Genomic DNA, 27,840 nt, shown 5'->3' on the forward strand with positions numbered 1-27,840 from the left:
GTCGAGAAGCGCTATTGTCCAGTGAGGAATGCCTACTGTCCAAAGGAGACGACAGAGTGACACGTCCGCTGACGTACAGGACAAGAAAGGAGCAAGGTGATTGCGGCCATTAGAGGATTTCCCGGGAATGCAGGAAAGATTTGCAATTGCTGGAAAGGGACAATGCTGGGAGCAGTATGTGGCGCGCACGTGCACTTGGGTTTCTGAGAAGGAAATCCACTTACCGGAACCAGCCTACCGGATCTTTGCTGAAGAATAGAAATGTACCTCCTCGCCGTTCCCAAGCTCTTCACGCCAACAAGTGACCACACCCAACGAAACAATGCCGGACCGGTCAGTGCATCAGACCATCAGTGCAGTGATGTATTCGATTGGATGCCAATATCTGAGGGGCGTGCCCTGGAACTGCTTGGTCAGCATCTTCAGAGAGGGGCTGGACATAGGGGGTTTTAAGGACATTGCAGAGCACGAAATGACGCTCTGAGCCCTGGGTAAACGGCTCATCCAGAAGCTTCTCGCTATGAACTCTTAACGCTTGCTATTTTGCTAATGTACCCTTCTTTTTCATGTAAATAATCATGTAAATAAGTTTTCTCAAAGTGCCATTAAACCTGCTTGTATATATTTTACCAACTTCGAAGAATCAATCCTTCATGAACCCGGAGTCTCTGCACGCTACCAAGTGAAGGCCGGGTCGACTTAGCCCCAGCGTCACGACACTGTAAAGCTGTGGATTAATAAATGTAATTCCACTGAATGTGTGGATGTTTTAATATTTAGACTTAGTAGGTAAAAAATATGACTGAATAAACATGTTTAGTAAATGCTAAGTAATTTAACTGCATGTGTATGCAACATTCCCCATTTAGGCTCTTGGAACGTCCGATCATTGTTAAAAAGGGAGCTGATCAGTGTCGCGCCTTAACAAAGGAGCACTATTTAATTATTTTCATGGAAACCTGAAGTAAAAGCACATAACCTTGTTGGTGGAAAGTCGTCCTAATAAATAGCGTCGCAGGTGAGTTCCAGCCCAAAATGGGGAGACTCGACTATTCCTCCAGTAGGTGCGCTGAATACAGCGCCTCTGCAACTCCAGCCAAGGAACAGGCCTACTGGTAGTCTATCAGATATGGTTCCCTCACCACCTTGGATACACAATGCAGTGCCTGCTTATAACGATCGTTTGTGTGTAGAAGTTGAGTGGTCTGGCTTACATTAGCTGTGTACTTGTTCTGGTCTCACAGGAGAATGGCAAAGAAAGCGATTTACGCCAAAGGCTTGCTCTCGACAATGCTGTAAGCTAACCGGTCAAGTGAATTGGTAAATGAGAACATAGATGTCATTTGTCCCGTGCAAACATCTTTAGCTATTTCTGTCTGCTCGCACAAAATCGTGACTGCGACATGATGAAAAATATTGGTCAACGTAATTCACTGTCCTAGTCACCATGCAGCCACCACACGACACACTATTTGAAGGTGAGCAAAAATAAGGAACATCCCTTTATCTTGCGCGCGACGATATGCACAAAAGGCCAGAAGGGCTATGTAATATATGCAAAAGACTGGCTCATTCCTACCAAATGCCTATACCTGAATTGAGCAATACTTTACACAACCAACTACTTTTCTGGAGCACCCGGGTTCGAAACAAAGAAACATAATGCAACTTGTAGCGTAGACAAGGCAGCAACGCAGCAATTGACTATTCTCCAGCCGTTCTGTTTTTCACTTCGTTCTCTTGCGTACACATGTGCAACAACACCGTCTTTATCATATTTCCACCGCACTTAAAAAAAACCTTGCTGGCAAATAGCTAAATATCCTCTAATACATCACAGTCTTTTAAACCTTGCGGGAAGCTTCTTTTCACATTTACTTCTGCGGAGAGAAGGAAGAGGAGTAGTAGTTGCTGCTGTTGAGGCACACTTTGGTTGAGGGGGGTCTGTCGGTTCTGTGTTGGGCAAAGCCAGAAATGAGGAAGTTCCCGGGCTAACATCTGCATTATTGGGTTTTTCGAGGTTGGACTCTGGTCTGTGTTTCTGGTACGTGGACTGGTCGACACTCGGGTGCAGTCACCCAAGCAAAAAAAAGTGTGTGGCAAAAGGTAGGGCCGACCTTTCTCGCCGACCAAAAAGTGGCCGGCCGACCTTCGGCACCCGGATGAGGGCCGGCGTCGGGGATTGACACTGACCTAACGTCGGCCGATTTTCGGCAATCGACTACGGCCCGACCTTTTGGCCCGACGTGATCGACCACCTGCCGCACGTGGGCCTGCCGTCTGCCAGCGTTACTGAATGGTCGGCCGCTCGTCTGCCCTAGCATTTTGCTGACGAAAGACCGTACGTCGGCCGGTTGCTTCCCGACGCCGGTTAGTGGCCGGCATCGCCCCTCGTGCAGGTATCATGCCATGCATTTAATATATCGTGGCTCATGCATATATAACGGGGTAGCACATACAAATGCATCAAGAAAAGCAGTAGCTTTTCTGATGCCATGAACAAACAAAAGCTGCAGTATTTGGTGAAAAATTTATTTGTCAACAGCGTTCAGAAAAAGCTCGCGATTTGCTTTTTAATAAGCGTGGATATATAAATGACTGCGCGTGTGCCACATATGGAAGATGGGCTTGAGGCTTGGTCTCCTTCTTTTGGCAGCCTGTCGATCACTTGATGTCTGCGACTGGTCGTATCTGCGGCAGGTTCCATCTTGGTCAGCTGTATGAAGAAAAGTGTTTTAATTAAATATTTCCTTTTCGCCTAGACTTTTACATTGCGAGCAAATATAGGGTGAAAAGGTAGAAAAAATAATATCTGCTCACTGCCACCAACTGCACTATCACATCAATATATTTTATGCGCTTGACTTCATGCGACCCTACTGAAAACGCATTAGCGCAAAGCCGCAATAGATAATCAGGATCCGTGAATCCGCGAGAAAGGCGCGATCACTTTGTGTTTCTGGAGTCATGATGTTGCAATTTGCAACCGTAGCGCACTCAAACCTTATCCTCCCGAAGCGCGTTCTTGCATGCTAATGCTGCAATTTAATAATTCTAGCAAAACCAAGTGTCCGCGCTTGTCATAGAGCGCGTATGAGGGATTCCAACGCGGCAGAACAAACAGTTTCCGCGATATTTACATGAAACCTACAATAAGTTTATTCCGTAGAATACAGCTTAATTTTCTCAAACTAGATGGAACTTTTACAGCAAAAGCGACCGGATATTTAACGATAAGTCATCTGATTTATTTTCGTTATTTAACAACCGAGCATTATTTTAAAAATTGTCTCATCAGCCAAGACGGCTATTTAGACAGCCCAACTCTTAGAAGCTTATAGAACCCGTTCTAAATTTTTTAAGCTTGAAACAAGTTAGCTGAACACCTCATGAGCATGTAAGCACCAGGAAATAATCCGCACGATGAAAATACAACTGCTTGCCCAGAAAGCAAGCGCACAGAGCAAAATCAATGTGAAACGGCTCAGATCTGTGTTCATCACATATATAATTCCAAAATCCACAAAATGAACGCACTGGCTCACTTACCTTGCCAGAATACCGCATCACTCAATCATCTCATCAATTTTCACGTATATACATCATTACAGCAGCAAAAAAAAAATAATAATAATAAACACGGCATAAATCTTGTACTCAGTCCTGGCACGAGCTTGCTTGGCAGTAGCGATGATGCTAGTACAGCTTCTGATCGCTCCTATGGCGAGGGGTGCTGCAATATTTACTGTGATGGCATTTGACATTTAACTGGGTTGCATGCGTCCCATCGATGTGAGTCGGATAATCGAATTTTCCGAACAAAATCAGCGCTAATACCTGTCCGGCAAGTGCACCGCCATGAAGAAGCGAAAGACCAGCGTTTTAGTGTAGAGGAGACCAAGGACTTCGGGCTTCGGCGAAACGAGCTTCCACTGTCGAAGCCAGTTTCCAGATCAGCTGATATCGCCTCCCTGCACGATCAGAGCAAGGCGCGCACACCAATTACAAAATATGCATTTACAGTAACAAGATGCGCATAAGTCTCAAAACAATACATAATTAGTTGCAGTACATTATCGTATAGAAGAAAATCAGCGATAATTTGACTTACCTGGTCGGTATACATGTCAGTGCATGCACTTCGATGTGAAGAAGTGAAAGACGGGCGTTTTGGGGCAGAGGAGATCGGACCTCGGACTGCAGCGAAAAGAGCTAATTCCACCGCCGCAGCATCGTTTCCAAGTCGGCTCAGCACGTCTTCCTGCGCAATCAGAGCGAAATGCGCACACATCGATTATATATATATAAAAAAATGTACGTAGTAATAAGATGCGCATATATATACGCGCTCCAGAAACAGTTGCAGTATATTGTCGTATCGAACAAAATATGTGCTAATTGGACTTACCTGATCGGTATAGTGAGTGTCCCTCCATATTAAAAGGCGAGCATTTTGGGACAGGAGATACCCAAGGACCCAGACTGCAGCAAAATGAGCCAATTCTGCCACCGCAGCCAGCCGCAGCCTTGTTTCCAAACGGCTCAGCAAGTCTTCCTGCGCGATCAGCGCCCACACCAATTATATATATATATATATATATATATATATATATATATATATATATATATATATATGAAGAAAGATGCAAGGAGTATATAATAAGACGAACATATGCTCCAAAACAATACATTATTATGTTCAGTATAATATCGAATCTAGCAAAAAGCTTCTCTGATCAAGACCGAAAGATCATGTACTTACGCATGTTTTGGTGAACTTCGGCACGAAGAATCTGTACAGAGCGGCTGCAATCATCAGCTGCATATATGGGCTGTTCTTTTCAAACGCTGACTGCTGCAGGAGGTTGAGACAGGTTGAATTTGCGCGAAATAAAAGCGGACGATAAAATTAGGCAGTCATCGCGCGCGCCCACACGGACTCACGGAGGCTGGCCGTCGGCTGAGTGGCGCCGCGCATCTTAGCTCGCGCGGGATGTGTTTTCCCGCCTTTTGGCCACGTGACCTCAAGAAAGGAGGAGGGGGGGGGAGAGAAGCTGCAAAAGCAGGGAGAATCTCCCTGTGTGCGGTGCATGCAATTCTTTCCTTTTTTTTTCGCCGCTATTTCTCTCTGCTTCGGCATTCCTGTCGCCCCCCGCGGTAGGGTGCCTCGATGCCTTTCGCCTCCCCGTGGTTCTTTCCGCTTTGCCGCAGAGATAAGAGATGGACCGATGGGGGCAGCGGGTCCCGCGCTCGTCGATCGTCGGTCGTCGAACGCGCTCGTCGGTCGTCGAACAAAGAATGCTCGTCACACTCGGCAACGCTCAATTTAAAGGATGCACAGAACAATCTAGATAACGTCGCAAACAGCTACCAGCACGAGCTGGAACATTGTGGAAAGACACCCAAGAGGCCGGAACCTTCGAGACAGATCTCGGTGCATCTTGCGCTACAACAAAACTGATAAAGGTGTGACTCGCGACATCGAGCATTAACAAACAAAGAGGACGGAACTGATACGCGGTCCAGAATCAGAGTGATAAGCCTGTATGCCGGCGGCTGTTAAAAAACAACAAATACTGTTTTGAAGGTTTCGCGGCATTTCTCCCCCCTTAAAAAAACATCGCCTCGATGTTCCAGAACAAAGAAACTTAAACATAAACACTGCAAAGTTTAAACACCACAGATTCTTTAACGCGCGTAATATGGCTTCAGTCGCACAACATGTACAATTTCTGGGCGTGCGCGTCGCCGTTGTGATGCTGACGTTCCGTCGGGAATGACTTCATAGTCCAGTGGTCCGACGCGGCGAAGGATTTTGTACGGCCCAAAGTATCGACGCAACAACTTTTCACTTAATCCGCGACGGCGAATTGGTGTCCAAACCCACACTTGGTCTCCTGGATTGTACTCTGCGTGGCGTCGTCGTAAATTGTATCGTCGGCTGTCGGTGCGCTGTTGGTCTTTAATGCGCAGCCGTGCGAGTCGTCGGGCTTCCTCTGCACGCTGCAGGTAGGCGGCGACGTCAAGGTTGTCCTCGTTGGTTACGTGCGGCAGCATTGCGTCGAGCGTCGTCGTGGGCTCCCTGCCGTACACAAGGTTAAACGGGGTCGCTCTGGTCGTCTCCTGGACTGCCGTGTTATACGCGAAGATCACGTACGGCAAGATGGCGTCCCAGGTCTTGTGTTCAGCGTCGACGTACATAGCGATCATGTCCTCGATCGTTTTGTTCAGGCGCTCCGTAAGGCCATTGGTCTGGGGATGGTACAGTTGTTTGTCGATGGCTTGTGTGACTGTATTCCAGGATGGCTTGCGTCAACTCTGCCGTAAACGCCGTTCCCCTGTCCGTGATGAGCACTTCTGGGGCGCCATGTCGCAAGAGAATTTGTTCGACAAAAAATTTGGCGACTTCTGCCGCGGTACCATTTGGTAGTGCTCTTGCTTCGGCGTAACGGGTAAGGTAGTCAGTGGCCACGATGATCCACTTGTTACCCATAGACGAAGATGGAAAGGGGCCGAGGAGATCCATCCCAATTTGTTGAAAGGGCAGGATTGGGGGCGGAATCGGGTTTAGTAGTCCTGCTGGTCTGATCGGCGGCGTCTTGCGTCGTTGGCACTCACGACACGTCTTCACGTAGTGGGAAACTTCGGCAGGCAGTCGCGGACAGTAATACTTCTCCTGGATTCGACGCAACGTGCGCGCAAATCCGAGGTGGCCTGCTGTGGGCTCGTCGTGCAACGCCTGCAGAATTTCTTGCCGAAGGGTTTTAGGCACTACGAGAAGCTGCGCGGTCTTGTTGGGTGCAAAGTTCTTCACGAGGAGGCCATTGCTTAACGTGAAGGATGATAAATGTCGCTTGAACACACCAGGAGGGGAAGCGGTCTTTCCTTCCAAGTAATTGGCTAGCGCTTTCAGCTCAGGGTCTGATCGCTGTTGTTCTGCGAAACTGCTGGCGCTTACCGGTCCCAAAAAGGCGTCATCGTCATCGTCCTTCGGGGGAGAATCGACGGGAGCGCGGGATAAGCAGTCTGCGTCGGAATGCTTCCGGCCCGACTTATAGACTACAGTCATGTCAAATTCTTGAAGTCGTAGGCTCCATCTGGCAAGGCGGCCGGAAGGATCTTTCAAATTAGCCAGCCAGCAGAGTGCGTGATGGTCGCTTACCACCTTGAATGGTCGGCCGTATAGGTATGAACGAAGCTTAGAAGTGGCCCAGATGATTGCAAGGCACTCCTTCTCGGTCGTCGAGTAATTGACTTCGGCTTTTGTGAGGGACCTGCTAGCGTAGGCGATTACTTTCTCCTGTCCGACACTCTTCTGGACGAGAACGGCTCCTAGGCCCACACTGCTCGCGTCGGTGTGTATTTCGGTCTCGGCGTTTTCATCAAAGTGGCCAAGTACAGGAGGGCATTGCAGGCGGCGCTTAAGTTCGTCGAAGGCTTCCCCTTGCGGCGCTTCCCATTTAAAAGGTACGTCAGCCTTTGTAAGCTGCGTCAACGGTTCGGCGATCCGCGAAAAGTTTCTGACAAATCGTCGATAATAAGCGCACAGCCCAAGGAATCGGCGCACAGCTTTCTTGTCGGCAGGCGGTGGGAATTGTGCGATTGCAGCTGTTTTCTCCGGGTCTGAGCGAATACCGTCCTTGCTAACGATGTGACCTAGGAATCGGAGTTCTTCGTAGGCGAAATGACACTTCTGTGCTTTTAGCGTTAGCCCCGATGACTTGATGGCTTCCAGCACTGTCTGTAGTCGTTTTAGGTGGTCTTCAAAGTTTGACGAGAAGACAACAACGTCGTCCAAATATACCAAACAAATTTGCCACTTCAAGCCTGCCAGGACTGTGTCCATTACTCGTTGAAACGTGGCTGGTGCAGAGCAGAGGCCAAATGGCATCACCTTAAACTCATAAAGGCCGTCCGGTGTGATGAATGCGGTCTTCTCGCGATCTCTTTCGTCGACCTCAATTTGCCAATATCCGCTCTTCAGGTCCATCGATGAGAAGTACCTTGCATTGCAGAGCCGGTCGAGAGTGTCGTCGATGCGGGGAAGCGGGTAGACATCCTTCTTCGTTATGCTATTCAAGCGGTGGTAATCAACGCAGAAGCGAAGTGTGCTGTGTTTCTTCTTGACCAAAACGACTGGTGCCGCCCAGGGGCTGTTCGATGGCTGGATTACGTCATCACGCAGCACTTCCTCAACTTGATCGCGAATGGCCTGGCGTTCTCGCGGCGATACACGATAAGGGCTTTGGCGCAGAGGTCGGGCGTGTTCGTCCGTTATTATGCGATGCTTGGCCAGTGGTGTTTGTCGTACCTTCGATGACGATGAGAAGCACTCCCCGTAGCTTCGAAGCAGACTGAGAATCTGGTCTTTCCTGTTGTGGGTCAATGCCGGGTTGATGTCAAATGTGGGCTGACGGAATAGGTCCGGTGCGTCTTCCAGCGTTTGGTCGTGGAGGGAGAATACATCTTCGAGGTCCGCTAATTCGTCGAGAAAGGCGATCGTCGTGCCCTTGTTGAGATGCCGGTAATCTTCGGTGAAGTTTGTTACCAGAACCTGAGCTTGACCTCTCCGGAATTTCGTGATGCCTCTTGCGATGCCGACACCTCGTTCTAAGAGCAATTGGATATTTCCTTCGACGATGCCTTCAGCGGTTTCGATGTTGGCGCTACCTACGCAGACTGCGATACTTGATCGGGGCGGGACGTTCAATTCTTCGTCGAGGACGTTTAGAGGGATGTGTTGCATCGACGTCGTCGTAGCAGAAATGGCTTTGTCTGCAGAGAGCTTGATGAGCTTGGATCGCAGGTCGATGATAGCCCTATGTTCATTTAGGAAGTCCATGCCTAAAATCACGTCGCGGGAGCACTGCTGCAAGACCACAAAGCTGGTGGGGTAAGTACGCCCATTTACGGTTATTCTTGCAGTGCATCGTCGCGATGGAGTAATCAGGTTGCCACCTGCTGTGCGAATCAGCGGGCCATCCCAAGCGGTGGTAACTTTTCTTAGCTGAGAGGCTAACGGTCCACTAATGACTGAATAGTCAGCTCCGGTGTCTACTAGGGCAGTGACTCTGCGACCGTCGACATCAACTTCGAGGTCACTTGTTCGCGTCCTCGCATTGCACGTGGGCCTTAGTGTCCGATCTCGGCTCCGTCGTTTCTTCAGGTCATGGCCGGGGCATACTGTTGCTACTTCGCTGGGCGGCGGTGTCTGCTTGCACTCTGGTCGTGTTGTCGTCGATGTCGTCGTGTGGAGCGGCGATGAAATGGTTGCGTCGTCGTTAGTGGTCGTCGGCGGCGGAGGATCTTCGTCTTTTCGCCGTTGAGCAACCTCACCTCCAAAGGTTGCTGCCTTTAGTTTCCCCTACGGGGGCTTGGGGACCTTCCGCGCACACTACCATCATAGTTACGTCCTGGCGACGCAAAGCGGGCCCTGTACGGCGATGGAGACCTGAATCGACGGCTTGGTGGCGCAATCTGACTGCTACGCAGATAGTTGTCGATTTCTTGCGGTCGTTCACCTGGGCGTGGTCGTGGAGCGTCGACTGCAAATCCGCGGAGACTGATTCGTCGGTACGGGCAGTGCCGCAGAATGTGGCCGGCCTCACCGCAGTGGAAGCATAATGGCCGGTTGTTCGCTGTCCTCCATGCGTTGCACTTCCTGGGGCTTGTTGGTCGTTGGTAGGCTTGGCGGGCGGGAGCCAAGGGGCGGTTTTCAGGAACAGGCCGGTAGCGGCGAGGGCTCGGAAAGTCATCACGTCGGGGAGGAGCGCGACGTAATGCACCAGCGTAGTTCATCGCTGTTGCCTCTTGTGCTGGAACAGTCGCAGCCGTCGCTTCAGGAACGCCCAGCGCCTGCTGGACTTCTTCACGGACGACGTCCGCGAGCGTCGCCACCTGGGGTTGTTGCGATGATGGCTGCATTCGGCGGAGCTCCTCTCGCACGATCTCCCTGATGAGGTCACGAAGGTTCTCTCCACTTGCAGATGCGCTGGAGTAGTGGCTTGAGTAGTCTGGCTGAAGTGGCCGCTCGTAGTGGCGCATCCGGGTGTACAACGTCTTCTCGATGGCAGACGCTTCCGTTTCAAATTCCGCCACTGTTTTTGGCGGATTTCGGACAAGATTTCCAAAAAGCGATTCTTTGACGCCTCGCATTAAAAGTTTGACTCTCTCACCTTCAGTCATGTTAGGGTCGGCGCGGCGAAAGAGGCGCTTCATCTCCTCAACGTACGCCAGGACAGACTCGTTAGGAAGTTGCAGTCTTGACTGAAGAAGGGCCTCGGCTTTTTCTTTTCGGACGATGCTTGAAAAGGCAGTCAGAAACGCTTCCTTGAAAGTCTCCCAATCCTTCATAGTTGCCTCATGATTTTCGAACCAAACTCGGGCATGTCCTTGAAGAACAAAGTAGACTTGCCTAAGTTTCGCGGCGTCATTCCAGCCGTTGAAATCTGCCACACAGTCGAAAAGGTCCATCCAATTTCCTGCATCTTCACCCGGTAGTCCATGGAAGCAGGGGGGCTCCTGGGGTTGGACGAAAATAACCGGTGCTGTAGGCTGGGCCATTGTCAGCGTCGACGCCTTCCGAGATCGAATGGGGTCAAGCAGCAGACCGTGTTCGGGTTGTAGGCCTTGAAGTCGGCGGCTGGCTCGGTGACCTGTAGGCTGGTCTTCCAGGGCGACAGGAACACGGCTTGGGTCTTCGCTTGAAGGATCAAAGGCAGCACCTCCACCAGATGTCACGTAGTGGTGACGAGGCCGACGACACAAATGAAGGGTCGATGATTTCACTAAAGAAACTCTTTATTTGGGCTGACTTGCGCCCGCAAAAGAACTAAGCAACTCGGCGGCGGCGATAGAAACAAACGTGCTCGTCGATCGTCGAACAAAGAATGCCCGTCACACTCGGCAACGCTCAATTTAAAGGCTGCACAGAACAATCTAGATAACGTCGGAAACAGCTACCAGCACTGGCTGGAACATTGTGGAAAGACACCCAAGAGGCCGGAACCTTCGAGACAGATCTCGGTGCATCTTGCGCTACAACAAAACTGATAAAGGTGTGACTCGCGACATCGAGCATTAACAAACAAAGATTACGGAACTGATACGCGGTCCAGAATCAGAGTGATAAGCCTGTATGCCGGCGGCTGTTAAAAAACAACAAATACTGTTTTGAAGGTTTCGCGGCAATTTACTCTGTCCGACTGCACACGTGCGTAAGTGCGTGCGTGCGTACGTGCATGCGTCACACACGGCTTCGTGCCGATGTCGGGATAGACTATTAACTCAATAATCTCGGACATCTTGTTCATCCTAAAGTTATAGCTAATTAACGTATGCGCGAAGCTTCCGATAAAGCCTAGTGCACACAGGTGCCAACTTTCCCACATCTGTGTTCCTTGATTGTTTATTGATCCAGCCTCCCAATGATACGACCCTGCATGGCTTAGCACGTGTTTTTTTGTGGATTCCTCTTGCAAAGTCAATCTACTTTGATTATATTTTCACTATAGCTAGGTGGTGGCGCCTATCTGGGTTCCGCCTTGTCTTCATTATGCCCTTTGTTGTGCGCTATTGGGTATCCGAGTTAGTGGATCACATAGGTTAACTTGGGCGCGCCTTAACTTTTATACTGGCTTGGAAGTAGAAGGCAGATGCTTGTAGTGCATGGTCAGGGGAAACAGGCGCACGTGTTCGCATAGTTAGAGGAGATGTTTGTAGACGGAGCATGGATAGCCATAGCAGTATCTAATCTCTGCGAAGCGCTCTGCTATTCTGCGCCCCTATACATATGTGCCAAACGTATGCGAAGTGGGAGACGCCTGTTGCACCCAGTCTCCCGCATGCTCTAAGAGACTTTCGGTGGCGCACTGAGTGTGGCGTATTCGATCCCCACCAAATTAAGACAGGCTTTACAGCTGGCATATTGATCCGCACAGTATCAACTTTGGTCAGGTCGAGTCTCACACACGTGTCCTTAAGGACTGCGTCGCAGCTTGGACATTCCACTGCCTAGCGCCGTGAGCTTTTTCGTCGCACAGTGGAAGGCCGCGCGAAGCGTTCGAACAACGTGTAGTGAAGTCCATGGGATTGATCATTTGGCAGAATAGGAACGCGGTCGATCGTATTCTTTCGGTGACCCCGTTGTCTACGGTTCCCCGTGCTAGTGCGTCTCACCTAGATATAGCCAGCTGTTAGTTCTTGGAGAGCAAAGCTTTATCCGGAGGTTGTTGACGCGGCACATCCACCTCAGGAAGGTCACTTGTACATCGAAGTGATTTGAACTGGGTTCTTGTCTTGAAAGACGCAAGCCTGCGGCTCACGCGTATATGTGTGAGCACAAAGGATCGAGCAATCGACTGTCTGGAAATTTGTTAGGGGGTCAGAGCTCCCGAGGGAGTCCTGTTGCAGCTGCGCATTATTGATATACAACGTGTGACCAGAAACTCACTGCATTATATATTTCTTGCCGCTACCTTATATGTTCGGTACTGTTTGCTGTTTTACTGAGACATTATTTATTGTCCCAGTGTGCTTTGCTATTTCCATGTTTATCAATAAGATTTCTTTGGTTCTCTGCTATGTAAATGGTTGAAGTTCACGCCTATGACGTCATGATCGTTTCTACTCTCTTATCCCGGTACTTTTCAAGCAAAAGTCTTAAGTTTCTGGACTTATGCAGCATTCCTTCCATATGCAGGGCTATTCTACAAGCGATCTCTCGGCTTAGTACGTACGACAGATAATTCGCTTTAATCTCTTCCGATACATGTTCACGCCTTAAAACTAAAAGTTCTCCATATTATTAGTCTGCAAGCCACAACAAAAACCCGAAATTGCGGCAGCTGCTTCAGGAAAGAATTCTTTTCAATTAGCTTCTTTTATTGCGCGTACCTCGTGTAGCTCTCAATAAATATTCTTAATTTTCAATCACTCTGTCCAACATAGGGGTCTCAAACTCATATTGATATGCAGGATGCGTTGAGAAAATATGTCTCTCGCGGACCAGGAGTGGACAGTAACAAGCAAGAAAATATAGAAGCCATAATTCAAAACAATCTGTAAAACAAAAGCGAAATACTAATAAAATAAATAAAAATCAACTGTTTCGTTCCTATGAAACCACACTCCCATTCTTTGAGCAAAAACAAAAAAGGAACAAAAAAACACAGAAAAAGCGGAGCATCTTCGATTTTTTGTGTCCAAACGCGCCGGAGGAGCGCGTTACTTCAGGATGGCTTGGCGGAGTTACTGAAAGGATACAGCGGTTGAAAACTACTACAGTCACTTGTCCTGACAGTATATAAATGCGAATGAAAAAGAGGTCTGGTTGTCCAGCGCCTAGTTATTGAAGGTAACAAAGTTGACTGTCTTGTAATTTTAACTAATAACGCGCAACTTTGGAAAACGCGTTTACATTTCCAACATTTCGTTCGCACGTACAGCGTCCTCGCGCGCTCGAGATCGTCTCTTGGTCGCGCTCTACACTTCTGCAATGAACTTGAAAGCCCGCACGCACCCACGAGCACAAGCTGCCGAGTCTTCCAAGAACTGTTGACAAGAAGCGGGGGAGGAGAGGGGGGTAGTTTCCGGTGTAGAATCGGACCGCTCGCAGCGAAAATGCGCCCCTCCGACTTCCGAAAAAAAAAAATGAAAAGAGCCGCCCGTCCCACCCTGGCAGGTCGTAAAAGAGGATGAATGGGCCACACGCAAAGAAACAAAACCAAATGACAAGGACGCTGGCCCGTTTTCTCGCGGCTCTTAGCTTTACCAGGCTGTTTTGAGAAAAAAAGTATGCGATTAATAACCTGGACAATAATAATTTTCCTTCGTTTTTTTTCTTCATGTATTTGATCGTAAGACAACTTTGTTCGAGGTGTGAGACTGGTTCAATTCGCTCCACAACTCTTCGAGGCTCTGAAACCGAGCAGCCAGCTTGCCTCGCACAATCGGCTTGCAAACTCGCACATAGTCGCCAATCTGAAAGTCATAGTGCTTGGTTCCACTCCGCTGGTCTGCATAAAGCTTATATTTGGCTTGCTTCTGCTCTAGCCACTGGCAATAGAGCTTTAGCGCTCTTGTACGATCAGTCGAGAAGCACTGATCCGGGCAGGCACACAACGTTAAGTCTTATGCAAGGCATCTGGCCATGAACTAGGATGGCTAGTGCGATTCCTGTCGTGGAATGTGGCGCACAGTGGTAGACACAGAGTTATAATAGCGGACGTAGGTCACGTTGCTCGCAAAGAGCCATCTGAACATATGCCCTGAAAACCCTATTAAATTGTCCTACAAGTCGATTGGGTTAAGGGTCATAAACTGAGGAGTAGCAGTTACGTATACCCCGAGGATGAGAATTGTGGTCCGTGATCCGACACTATTTCCTCAGGGTAATCCTCGTGAACAAATGTACCTAGAACCAATTCTTGAACTGTGGCAGTTGTGAAAGAAGCCTCTGGCCATTTACTGTAATAGTCAGTGAGTGTTATTGCAAAGCGACAGTTACTAGGAGCTTGATCGAAACGCCCCACGATGTCAATAGCAGGCTTATCCCAAAGCTTGCCTGGCAAAGCAACAGGTTGCAGAGGAACAGTAGAGACCTGAACAATAGCAGCACTGCTGGAAGAATCATCTTCGACTTTCTGCACTTCACTGGAACGATCAGACGACTTGCAGACAGATTCCAAATAGCCCACTTCGCCGCACCGACGACATTTTCATTTGCGAGCTTGCCATGTGGAGTCGTTCGCCAAGTGTGCAGGAGAACCGCAGCGATAGCACGAACACTCCGGAAGTGCAGATGAAGATTTACATAGGTGGCAACTGCATTTGATGCAAGGGACCTGAAGGTCCCGTTCTGATGTGCACTTGCATCCCACGCGCTGTACTGGTGCGACCTCTTATGACAGCTCCTTTGCTTCACAGGAAGGTTGCTGGCACTGTCTAGCGCAACAGAGTCAAGACGTCAAGAAGGAGATGGCGTTCACTGAAATAGTGACTAATGGTCTTCACCAGCGGGTCCCTGATGATGTCCGCGAAGCTCCCAAAATCGCAGTCGCCGACAAGGCTGCGAAGGGCAGCGATGTACTCATATGCTATCTCTCCGGCAGTTTGTACTCGGCAGTGAAAACGGTGGCGTGCGGCGATCACATTTACGGAAGATTTGTAATGCGTCGCCAGTATAAAGATAGCATCGTCACCGGAGTGTGAGGCAGCAGCGGTAGGCGCTATAGGGGACGACGGCGACAATGTATAGAAAATTCGCTGGCAGGATAGCCCTCTCCAGTTAGCAGAAGTGTGGAGGTATCTAGTGGAGACACCAGACGCCAGCATGTAGTTGTGGAACGCCAGCCTCCATTACTCCCACGAAAGGGCGGAGGCGGCTGAAGACCTGTAAAGCTCATGATGGACGGTCAGCAGTCTACGCCGAGGTCTTGGATTAAGCTAACATCCTCGTCGCCAAAATATATAGTATCTTACACGAGACAGGAACGCAGCAATTGACTTTTTCTCGCTGCGCGCGTGCAACACTTCGCCTTTACCGCACAACTCACAACACAAAATAGCTCATGCGTACCAATAGCAATAATTAACACCGCCGCAACAAAATTAACGTCTTTAAAGCTATGACAACGAGCAAATTTCACACAGATGAAACGCCACTCGTTTGCGCTTTGCGAGCCCTAGGCACCTAGCTAGGTTGTCTTTCATGCGTCGGTCTGCTGCAGTTTGCGGGCCATCATCCCGGTAGATGCAAACTCGGTGATATGCGGATTCAGTTCGTGGATTAATTCAAGGACGCAGACCTCGGTGCAGTGGTCCTACTTGCAGCCTTCTGACTGCGGTGAGTCGTACATACATGCCCGCGAACTCTAAGTAAAGCATTTGTCGTATTTCTGCCATCGCCTTCCTTGCAGCTTCACGGCAGCGCAATCATGCGTTAGCCTCAATTATTGACGCGGCGTAATCGCGCGACAGTCTCCGGGCGAAGGCGTGAGGAGACGAGGAGACTGCGGGCGTCCACGATCTCGTTTCATTGCGCTTGAAACAACTTTCACACCTGCTGCTGTGCACCGATCGGTCGCCGGTTGCTGTTGTCTTCCGGATGCACTGGAGTATTGGGACATATGAGGCGCCTAAAATATAACGTAAAACTATTTCTGAGTTCGCTTATATTTGTTTGGGCAGTATAAGACATTTTTGCGTGCGCCAGCGTGAACGCGCTGGTTTATAATCAGGAGGTTTTATTGCCTTCCTCGCAGCTTCAACCGATGGAGCGGCTCGGCCCATAGAAAATGTCGGGCTTCTTTCGGAAAACTGTTGGAAGGTAAGTGGCACTCATCTGTACAGACCATACGTGGTAGTGCTGCAATACATGAGTAATATCTGCGGACTGCTAAAAGGGGGGTTGCTGGCCAGCTGAGAGATGGTTTAAACGTAAGCTGGCCCGGTGCGGAATGAGCCTACTGCACAGCATGAAATGCTACAAAAGTATGGTCATATACAGTACCACGGTGGTACAGAACACTTGCAGAGCGCCATTTTAAACGGAAGCGCGCATCCACAGACGTCATCATGCACGGGTCACGAAGTGTGGCATATTTCCGTGCGTGGCAGCAGGTGAAACGTGTGTGGGGTCGGCTGCTGCCACAGGCGTGACTCCAGGCCACAAGCTGCGATTGGAATTTTTTCGGAGTCTCTTTCCTGAAGTTTTTCGGTGCGTGTCCCGGATTACACACCGATATTTCTAGCAGAGGCAATTGCTAGCGCTACTGAAAGTTCCCTGCAGTCAATCAAAAATAATTTTTCTATCAGACTCTCTTTCTGTTTTGTTGTCACTGGAGTGAGCACGGGATGCTCTGTTGAGCCGCTCACTAAATTATTTCATACCGGGGTGGGTGAAAGAAATACGCTTCATCTGGGTCCCTGGACACAGCGGTATTTTCCAGAACGAAGCGGCAGATTTCCTGGCTAAATCAGCTCTTGATGCATCTGTTTCATCTACCATCCCTAATATATCACCATTTTTGGAATGTCCCGTTTACAGCGATATCAATACCTAGCCGCTACATGCAATGATTCTTTGCTATCTACAGCCGAATACCAGCATCTCATATACTCATGGAAAGTTTGAGCATGTAAATCAAGGCAGTGTGAGGTAACGATGACTCTCCTGAGATGCAGGATTCCTCGCCTAAATCTTTATGTAGATGCGGGATCAGCCCCACAAACCTTTGTGAGGCTTGCGGTGAAATTGAAAATATTGATCACTTCCTTCTCGCTTGCTGAAGGTTTTCACTTCAGAGGAGGGTGCATAATTGCACGCTTGGGATTTACGTTGTCGGCCCCGCTTCTACTCTCCTTCGGTGCGAGTGCGAAAGGATTTGCGTTGCCTCAAATTTGTCAGTACTTACATAACTACATCACAGCTACGGACAGATTCCCTTGCTAATTGCATTCCAAATTTACAAAACTCCAAATTTTTGCTTCATATTTTTTCATTCAATAACTTTTGTGATCTTAAATCTTATGTTTTTGTTTAGTTCTCAATTACGTTAATACACTAATTCAGTTTGTGTAGGACATTTGGCAGTCCACACTGAAACCTGGCCAATCCCCCTTCGTGGGTATGTGCCAAATATCAAGGAAGAATAAGAAGAATTTGCGCTTTGCGAGCCCTAGGCACCCTAGGTTGTCTTTCATGCGTCGGTCTGCTGCAGTTTGCGGGCCATCATCCCGGTAGATGCAAACTCGGTGATATGCGGATTCAGTTCGTGGATTAATTCAAGGACGCAGCCCTCGGTGCAGTGGTCCTACTTGCAGCCTTCTGACTGCGGTGAGTCGTACATACATGCCCGCGAACTCTAAGTAAAGCATTTGTCGTATTTCTGCCATCGCCTTCCTTGCAGCTTCACGGCAGCGCAATCATGCGTTAGCCTCAATTATTGACGCGGCGTAATCGAGCGACAGTCTCCGGGCGAAGGCGTGAGGGGACGAGGAGACTGCGGGCGTCCACGATCTCGTTTTATTGCGCTTGAAACAACTTTCATACCTGCTGCTGTGCACCGATCGGTCGCCTGTTGCTGTTGTCTTCCGGATGCACTGGAGTATTGGGACATATGAGGCGCCTAAAATATAACGTAAAACTATTTCTGAGTTCGCTTATATTTGTTTGGGCAGTATAAGACATTTTTGCGTGCGCCAGCATGAACGCGCTGGTTTATAATCAGGAGGTTTTATTGCCTTCCTCGCAGCTTCAACCGATGGAGCGGCTCGGCCCATAGAAAATGTCGGGCTTCTTTCGGAAAACTGTTGGAAGGTAAGTGGCACTCATCTGTACAGACCATACGTGGTAGTGCTGCAATACATGAGTAATATCTGCGGACTGCTAAAAGGGGGGTTGCTGGCCAGCTGAGAGATGGTTTAAACGTAAGTTGGCCCTGTGCGGAATGAGCCTACTGCACAGCATGAAATGCTACAAAAGTATGGTCATATACATGACCGAATTCATGTACTTATTTGCTCAGACCGTCCAATGTCAAGTACTCTCTTAATTTCGGTGTATGCAGCAATGAGGGTGACTTCATTGCTCCTCAGCTAGCATAGATTCATGCCTGTGATAATATCTGTCCTTTTACTGCCGAAATAACTGCATTGGTAGAACTCACTGAGCTTGTTTATATAGATTTAACACTTTGGATGCATGTGGCTACTGCAGAGTTCCCTACTGTATATATCTTTTGCCTGCTTCAACATAAACAGTTGGCAGCACTTGGCTTCAAGCTGCTGCCAAGGCCATTGACAGCTTATTTGAAAACAGAGCAATAATTAATCTGAGCTGGCATGTTTTGTGGGAGAGTGAGGCACCATTGCGAGTACCTCGTAATCCTGTCAAAGAGCTTGGCAGTTGCTGCTATAAGCACTTTCCATTGCAGTTCCATGCAAGCCGCAGCATATTGGGCACTTACTGCACAAGTGATTTAACTTAGGTTCTCTTTGTTGCTATTTCAGTGTTTTGTAAGTGTGCTAAATAATTGTATTTTAGCTAGCATTGACAGCCAGTATCGTTACTACCTTTTTCCTTCTGCAGCAGGCACTCTCACTTGCTTTACTCGAACCAAATTCTACTGTGAGTGAGTTTGCTGAATTTATGCAAACTAAATGTAATTGCAGTATTACTCTCATTTATTTACATTTGCAGAGGCAACGAATTCTTGGTGTCGACGAACGAGTTCCCTCCGCCAGTTCGATTACACCGCCACCTCAGTAGTGCAGTGAGCTGCGACTGATGTGACCAAATGGATACTCGCACTGCTTCCACAGGTTTAGAGCGTGCTCCCAGTTAAGTTTAAAACACCTTCCTTGCAATGTATTTAATCTTGTTGTGGAATATTGTCACCCTTGCATTTGCTGATATGCTATTTGAAAATCATTCTGGGTGGTTTGGAACACATGATTTGCAGTGGGGGGAAGTGGGAAGCAGAAATGTGTGACTGCAATTTTTTGCCAGTCTAGCTTCTAGCCTTGTGAATTCAAGTAACAGATTAATACCTGAACAGGCCTGACATTTATTGGAGAGTTTGTCATATAGAAGAAAACATCATCCCTTACGGAGGTAACACAGCTGTGGCTCTCCGAGAAAAAGTTATCCGTGTGTGATGGTGTCTAAATTATGGCATTGTCTTAGGTAACTTGGCATGGAATCGGCCACTTCTTGTACTTTCTTGACAGCATCTATTGTACTATGTGCTAGGTGACATGCCTTTAGGGATAAGGGTAGATGGAGAATACCTCAGTAATCTGCAGTATGCTGATGACATTGTCCTGAAGCAGTCACAGCAGCAGCTGAAGCAGTCAGGATGACGGGCAGTAGTGTGAGCAGGTTGTACGTCATGCTGGTCATGGAGGAAGTAAAAAAGCCTTAGAAGCAATGCAAAAGGGGGAAATCGGCTGGTATGGATTAGGCAACTGCAGATTTTTGAAGAGTGGTAGGGAGATTGTGCCAGAAAAACTGCTTGCTTTGTGTGTGTAGTGCCTCATGACCTCAAGCATATTGAAATCTTGGAAGGATCCTAACAGTACCATAATCTACAAGAAAGGGGCTGTCAAGCACTTGAAAACTTAAACTGATCGGGTTACTGTCCTTTGCCTACAAAATAATAGAACTGGGAAAAGCTTGGACTTTCTATCAGCTGAAGGAGCAGCTGGCTTTCGTAAGGGCTGCTCTGTTTTTTTAATGTGTCTGCCCTGCCGCTATTGTGTGCTGGATTGTAGCCTACATCCACATCGGATAGGAGACTGTGCAAACAAACTGCTCTTTATAGAAGGGACATAATATGCACTGCCCATATCATATAATGCAGCAGCAGTAGTGAAAAGTGCTCCACAAGAAATGACTTATTGTAGAACGGTTGCTTTATTGCGGTAGCGTAAAAGGTGTCACCCTTGAGAAAAATCACAACCATGCCTTTGGCAGGTGACATGGCCATGCACTGATTGGTTTTCTGGTTCTGCGATGTCATGAGGCTACATGATATGGCCGAACTGGCTGGAGCTCATATTGTGGAAAAGCGCAAAAAGAGACAAAGTATCGAGAAAAGAGAGGACGACGTTATCTGGAGCTGCTAACTCAGGCAGCTCCTTTGAGGTGAGAGGGTGAGGTGGAATAGAACTCTCCGAGACCCTTTGATCTAGTATCAGACATGCTACTCCACATTCATACAGCTTGGTTAAAACAGATCTTTATACCCATGTTGGGTGGTCATAGGCACAATGTGGTAGGTTATGGTTGTATGCTGATGATTATGTGTGAGATAATACTGGCACAAATTAAGGGATTAGGGATTATACCTTTCAGGACCGCTTTAAGCCAATCATTCATATATGAATGATGGTTCTCACACACTGGCAGACGTAAATTTTTGTGTTTGGAACATGTAGCCCCATTTAGGCAGATAGTTTGACAAAAGTAATTATAGTAACTAGTTCACAGGAATGGAAAGGCACAGAATCTGACACTTGTTTCTGTGGGCACCTGAACTGTGCCGTAAGGGAAGGGAGGAGGGAGTCAAAGTGGAAAGACAGAAATGGGTGCCGTAGTGGAGGTCTACGGAGTAATTTTGACCACCTAGGGATCTTTAACGCGCTGACATCATTCGTTTGCATCGAAATGCAGCCGCCAGCGATCGGGTTCGGACATGGGTACTCTGGCAGCTTGTTTATTTTTTATTTATTTTTTTTTTGTTCTTTCTGGCACATTGTGATATTTAAAAGATTATTCGAAATAAAGAGGTCTTTGGCGCCCTTCACACTATTCTGCTGCTTCTACTATAGTTTTCTTTTTATGAGAGCAATAGCGAAGTCTCTTGAAGACAATTTTACTAGCTCTCAGTTCAGCTCAGATGATGAATCAGTAAAATGTCAGCCTCGAACTTCAGCTAGTGGCCAAGAAAAGCTTAGTTTCAATCTCTGATCACTCTTGGTCAGTTACACGTGCTCATTTTTTGTTCCCACTGTTCTGTTTCAATTCCCTGGGTTTCAGCAGCAATGAAAGCTTGGTACTACTCGATATGGCTTCTCCAGAACTTCAAGTGTGGAACTTCTTCAAGCAAATCGAGTGGAGTTTGAACACCAAGCTCCTATTGCAGATTTTCAAATTTGATGGCAAACTCTCCCACCTTCTGGAAAACATGTCACCGAATAATCCAGTCATAAATCCTGAAAGGTTTGGAAATGCCAATGCTATAAACTGTAAAATGAGTAGAGGAAGGCCGAGCTTAAAAATGGGTGTTTTTGGCAACTTAGCTATATTTCTGAGAGAACAGCACACCTTCAAAATGAACTTCAGAACGTAAAATTTACTTCCTTGGCAGTTGGGCTTCGCTGCATTTTGTTAGTGTGATTTGGAGAATAGGTACATGAGACTCAACAACTGCTGCATGAAGTCAAAAATGACCACTGCTTCCGAACAGCACTACGAAAAAAAGAAATCTGCCGATAGGTGCACCATATCTTTACTAGTAATAAGAGACGGTGTAGCATGTTTTTAGTATTCTAAATTGTTTTTCTTGCTGTCTTATTTTGATATTCTTGCCTCCTTTTCTTTCACTTTTTGGATTTTTTCTGCAAATTTCGGAGAAAAAGGTTTTATGTTATGTATAAAGCCAAAACAAAAACATGGGCATTTATTTAATTGAGCATCTAAATACCTGCATTTTAGTATTATCTAATAGCAAGATTGTGTAAATATGTCATTTAATAAACAAATTACATGGTGCTGAAGGAGTTGAGGCAAAAAAAAAGAACTTCATTTGCAAGCTGTAGTTTAAGAAATTAGCATTTTTCTGCCTTTTGTATATCCTCAAGATTTTATTACAATTTATTGTTTTTATATTCATGTTTTGACAATACTTTGTGAATATTTTACCCAGTGCTGAGAATTTATCTTATGTATTATGCTTATATTCATAATATTCACGTGTTTAGAGGGCATTTAAATAGCTGTATTTTAATTGGCTCATGTGCGTCATGTGCAGAAAGTGTGATCAGAAATTGTCATCAAGAAACGTCCTTCATACTGGAACTTGCATGCTCTGTTGCCGCGTTGCAGAGAGGAGGAAAGGAGGCATCCTGGCTGTGCAAACCGCCGCGGAGAGATGACAAAGAGGGTAATGACAACCCCATGCATACGCAGGCCACTTATGCGCTTATTCACAGGACCTCGGAGGATGGGCATGTTGTATTCGATCTGTCATTTGACGTGCGTAACTATAAGGCTGCCTTCCCTGCAACGTACTTATTAGTCATGTATTCCAATTCTGGTGTCGGGTTGTGTTTTCCTTAGCGATCTTAGAGCTCTTAAGCACTTCCTACATTTTGTTTTTGTAAGTTGCAGCAAAGTTTTTTAAAGACTTCATTTATAAAATAGCAAGGTGCATGTATGCGATCAAGAATCCACAAGGGAAGCTGCAGACGGGAGCCGTTGACGCTGCCATGCTATACTCTTAAAGACAGATCTCAAGTGTCTCTTAAATTTTTATAACAAAACGAACATCCGCACCGTGTTTGCTGGAGATGCTTACAACCCTGCTGTCCTGTTGGAAGACAGGGGTACATGCATTACTGCCCGCCATATGCAAGGCCAGCCACAATTAAACATTCGTTACCTGGGTAACATTATTGCCTGGCTTTTTTGTGTGTTCACTTCCTTAGCATACTATCGCATAGTCATAGTAGTGTGCACCTTTCCAATAAGTGGTCACGGGGTGTCACCATATTACCTGCTGGACTGCTTTGTGCATTTGGCGCTAGCACAGTGGAAGCAGAGCCGGTTTGCAGTAGTCCAGAGAGGAGGAGCGAACATGGTGGCACCGAGTAACACTTATTGGAAAGGTGTATAAAGACTGCTTGTTCCTGCAAAGATGAGAGTTAAACCGCTCTCATAAGAACAGTTTCGATCCTCGTTGAACTGGATCTACATTCAACTCATTGTAGATCGAAGTTATCACACGGCAACTGTCAAGTGCAGTCGAGCTCGAGCCTGCTTGACTCAAGGTTGCTTCCTCAATCGCTCTCGAGACTTCAAGCACACTCAAAAGCGGTCATTGACACCCTCGTCATCAACGAGCTTTAAAATTTGAAAACGAATAAATGCAACAGAACCGCACATAACACATAAATGTATTAAAAGGCATGATAGAACATTGTTAGAACATTTGTAGAACGGCTAATTTTATTATCTCGACACCGTAGTCCACCGCCAGTGGAAGCAAGGTGGCGTTCTCTTCGACTGCGTCAGCGTGGAAACTGTGGAGCGGAAGAGAAACTGCACTGTAGCACTCGACTGCTGGGAAGATAGGTTAGGTGACCTGAAGCGCCAAAAGCGAAATGCTGCTGTGTACACTGAAATCGTGCAATCTTTACCCCAATCTTAAGTTTCCTTTTGAGACTCATTGCGACTGACAGCAGACGACGGACCACGTAGGAAATTTTTCAATGCTCACTGAAAACGCCCGTGTAGCACCGGATGCTTCAATCCTTCTTGAAAGCCTGAATGCAGATTAGTTTGGTTTGGTTTGGTTTGTGGGGTTTAACGTCCCAAAGCAACTCAGGCTATGAGAGACGCCGTAGTGGAGGACTCCGGAAATTTCGACCACCTGGGGTTCTTTAACGTGCATCGAATGCAGATTGAGTTCAATGAGGATCTGAAGTGTTTGTTGACAGAAATTAGTGTAGCGCAGCTAAAGCTTTGTGTTAGCTGGTGTGCACAAGTTGGGTGGCCAAGCTGTGTTAAATGGTCTTACAATGCATATTTAGAAAACAAAACAGGGCACTTCAAACGGTTTATTCAGCTTCTCAGATTATTTGGCATTACACACATTGTCTTGGAAGCAGTCCACAATATGGCCAGCACAACTTATGTCCTTGCTTATTTCAGATTGTTCATTTAAGAGAGCTAACATATTCAAGGGCTACTGACCAGGCTGACATTTTAACCAAGCCCAATAAGGCGTTGGACATGGTCTCTGTGAAATACTGCAGCAATGCAGTATTTTGAAATACTGCAGGAAAGCAACAAAAATGCAAACCAAAGCTCTCATGATCCTTTTCAGACAGCCAAACCTCCTCATCCTTTGTGCTGGCCATCGAACTTTGTCGATGAGGTACCAACAGATACTGCATTCATTGGTGTCTCTCTGACTGATGGGCGAGGGGTGTCACTTGGTCTGCTGATGTCACGCACTTTTTTGTCATGCATTTCGTTTTCACTCATGCATACACTCACACAAGAAAGAAGGCTTTTAGTTTCTTGCCCTTGTCTATGCATGCTTCAGAGTGTTCTGTGCACTGTGCTATTCATACACCAACGGCTGGACTCAAGTGGCAGCGGCACGTGCTTTCATACAGCCTGCGCATTCACCGCAGATATAATGGCAGCTCTTCTAAGCAAGCAGTGCTCTTTTCCCCGTGAAGAGTGTGCAGAATTTACCCAACCCTGGCCACTCGCTTCTGTGGCGGCGCCCGGTGCGTACCTGCGTTCGCGCCTTCAAGTGTTCAGTTTATGGAGTGAGTGAAATACTTAGGGAAATTATGTAGTCTCAATTTTGTGTGCGCAAAAGCAGTGCAGTGTAGGCTCAGGCAACAGTATTATTTAGCACATTTTGATCGTAGTAATATTTACTTTGGCTTATTTCTTACAGTGCGCAACATGTGCTAGTTACCATCTGGATACAACAGTGATTTGGGTTATCAGTCTGCAGTAAGGCAAGTAGTAGCATACTATTGTAAGGTCAGTCCCATTATGCTGCACAAAAGCTGATTTTTTTCTTTCTGCTGTAACTTTGTTTCTTTCATGATATGAGGGGAACTGTCAAAAATGCATTGACATGGCTACAGGAGCACAGAATTCATCACATGAGCATTTTTGGCCTCTCGGGCTTGTTCTGCCAGCCTGTTACAATTAGTAGCCGAGCAAGGAGGAGTACCTGTTTTGCCTACATGCATTATTTCAAATGATATGCCAGTGTGACGGCATCTTTTCGCTTTTGGGCACATCTGTCTGCTTCTGCACATGTACCGAAATTTCGGGCGCCTTCACGGGTCTGCAAGGCAGGCTGGTCGTTGACCTGTTTTAAGTTGTTAGTGCAAATTGAAAAAAAAGGTAACCTGCTCTTATTGCACTTTTTTGTGCACTTCGAACAGCGCATTCACTGTAACTGTTTTTCCTGTTCTGAGGCATGCGCAACAACACCTCGAAATAACAAGAGACATTCATAACCATCCTCGTATCAAGATAGTAGGAATGCCTTCCGACCCTTGCCTTTGCCTGCCACCTATGTTGCTAAACTCTGTGGCTAGTTTGTAATGAAGCTGACTTCATTGTAATGAAGCTGACTTCATGACAATAGTTGAGCTTCTCGGCCGCAGTGTGCTTTTGGTATTTCCTTCGGTCCGGACCCATAAGTACGTTTTCTGCCACACATTTGAACTTTATTTCCTCTGAACGACGTGCACACGCCTGCAAGTTTGAAAAACTTGCGGTGTTTCCTTTCATCAATTCCCGAGTGATGGAGAACTCTGTTCCAATAATTTAGCTATATTTTATGCGAGTTTTTATCTGGTTTTGGCTCTTCGGCAAGATGCTGATACACAGCCAGAGCCTGTAAGGATGACTCGCGGCCGGCACACCCATCATCTATGACTCTCAGTACAGCGGCATAAATTATTGCAGGTCGCTCTGAACGCTCAAATTTATGACATCTCGTTGGCAAGAATCACAACCGGGTGAAAGTGCAGGCTTGCAGCCGTAGGCTTGGTCAGCCTCCGCTTTTTTTTTCCAGCTTGTTGCACACCAAATGACTTCATCACTGAGCAGACGCGTCAATGCCACACAGTGCCACGATTTTGCAGCTGTAGCAGACAGGAAGCACCCTCCATACGTAGGTCGTAAAGAGCGCACCGTCGCCACTCGAATCCAGCTATGGTACACCATGCATAACCATGAATACATCCATACATGCACAGGCTTTGTTTCCTAAGAAAGGCCAGAGGCCCCGCACCTATGCTTCGGCCACCCAATGAGCTCAGCCTCTCCCCCTCCTCCTCCTTATTGGCATTGTAGCTGGATGAGCCAAAGCTCACTTCTCAACCTTCAAAAAAGGTCACTGGTGGTGCTTGGATAGCAGAAAGCAAAAAAAAAAGTTGTGTGGTAGCTTTTTGATGGAAGGCAAAAAGCAAGGCACCCGTGTTTTTGCAATGTCAGTGCACCTTAAGAAAGAACTTCAGGTGGTCGGGATTGTTGGGGCCCTTCACTATGGCGTCTCTCATACCTGAGTCGCTTTTGGACGTTCAACCCCACAAACCAACCAGCAAGAAAAAAAAAGAATGCCTGTAAAAGTCGGGGCCATAATGACGGCACTTGATGCGTTCTCGTAGCTGTTTTTACCCAGCACAGGGCAGCGTTTTCGTTTTGTTGACCGAACCAACATGGCGGGCATAGTTTCTCAAAGCACTAAGAGATGGCGCTCTGCATTTCGCATATTTAGGGAGCCTACATGTACCAGCCCTATGCGCATTGTCTCTTGTGGAGGCTAGTCAACCAGGGAGGAGGGAAAGACTCTTTGGTGATGGAAGGGAAGGAGAGAAACATACCGGTTTTGATGGCTGTAGCCCTGTTATTAACGAGTCTGCTGCAAAAGTATTTTTGGCCGTCGCGCATTCTGAAGGTGCTGCCTCATAGACAGCAGGTTTGAACACATTTTCGAATTTAGGGTGGCCCATAAACAAGTACAGTTTATGGAATCGCACTTAAAAACGAAAGCAATGATTGAAGCAGGAGAAATGATAGCACCTTAAAATAGAAACAAAAGGTGGATGGGTTTTAAGATGCTTTGCAGCTGTTTTCCACTTGCCCAAAGGCAGTGCAGAGTTTTGGCCGGTGTTCAATGAGCAGTTGCGCGCATGGTTTCGCTGATGGCATGGCAGCTGCGTGCTGGTTGGTGACATTTTATACACAAGGTCTTGTAGACTTTGTGTCTAGTTGGAAAAACAGAGGATTGCAGCAAATGAGCATTTATGCTGAAATAATTTTGTGAGTAGCTTCAAAGAGCAGCCTTTTTTGAAAAATGGCTGCTTTCCATGAAAACATGGCATTAGATTTTTGCTTTTCTATATGGGGTTTTAAATTTTGTTTTGATGGTTTCTTGCAATCTTTTGCTTGTTCTTCACGACAGATGTATTTACTTCATACTTGCAATAAAATGCTTCCATTGCGAATAAGCATTCCTTGTGTGTCGTGCTCTTTGGTCTCTATATTTTGACCTGTAGTAGCCATGACGATCG

General features: G+C 47.1%; 1 protein-coding gene across 2 annotated transcripts; it reads right to left on the reverse strand.

Annotated features, from left to right (window-relative positions):
• Positions 1-2,571: 2,571 nt before the first annotated feature.
• LOC146184275 (uncharacterized) lies at positions 2,572-13,507 on the reverse strand. 2 transcript variants are annotated; one of them, XR_014708559.1, is made up of 5 exons: positions 13,418-13,507; positions 4,409-4,555; positions 4,112-4,261; positions 3,838-3,971; positions 2,572-2,716 (listed from the first exon to the last, which is right to left on the reverse strand). XR_014708559.1 is itself a non-coding variant. In XM_084608796.1 (5 exons), exons 1-4 carry the CDS (start codon positions 4,823-4,825, stop codon positions 3,954-3,956), a joined length of 378 nt encoding a protein of 125 aa, XP_084464922.1. In that variant the 5' UTR covers positions 4,826-4,864; the 3' UTR covers positions 2,572-2,716; positions 3,838-3,953. The 2 variants fall into 2 exon arrangements, 1 of the variants encoding a protein (XP_084464922.1); XM_084608796.1 differs by lacking the exon at positions 13,418-13,507 and adding an exon at positions 4,763-4,864.
• Positions 13,508-27,840: the final 14,333 nt, after the last annotated feature.

The sequence above is a fragment of the Amblyomma maculatum genome, chromosome 7 (genome assembly GCF_055883805.1).
Source record: "Amblyomma maculatum isolate TAMU_Amacu chromosome 7, ASM5588380v1, whole genome shotgun sequence".
Taxonomy (NCBI): Eukaryota; Metazoa; Arthropoda; class Arachnida; order Ixodida; family Ixodidae; genus Amblyomma; species Amblyomma maculatum.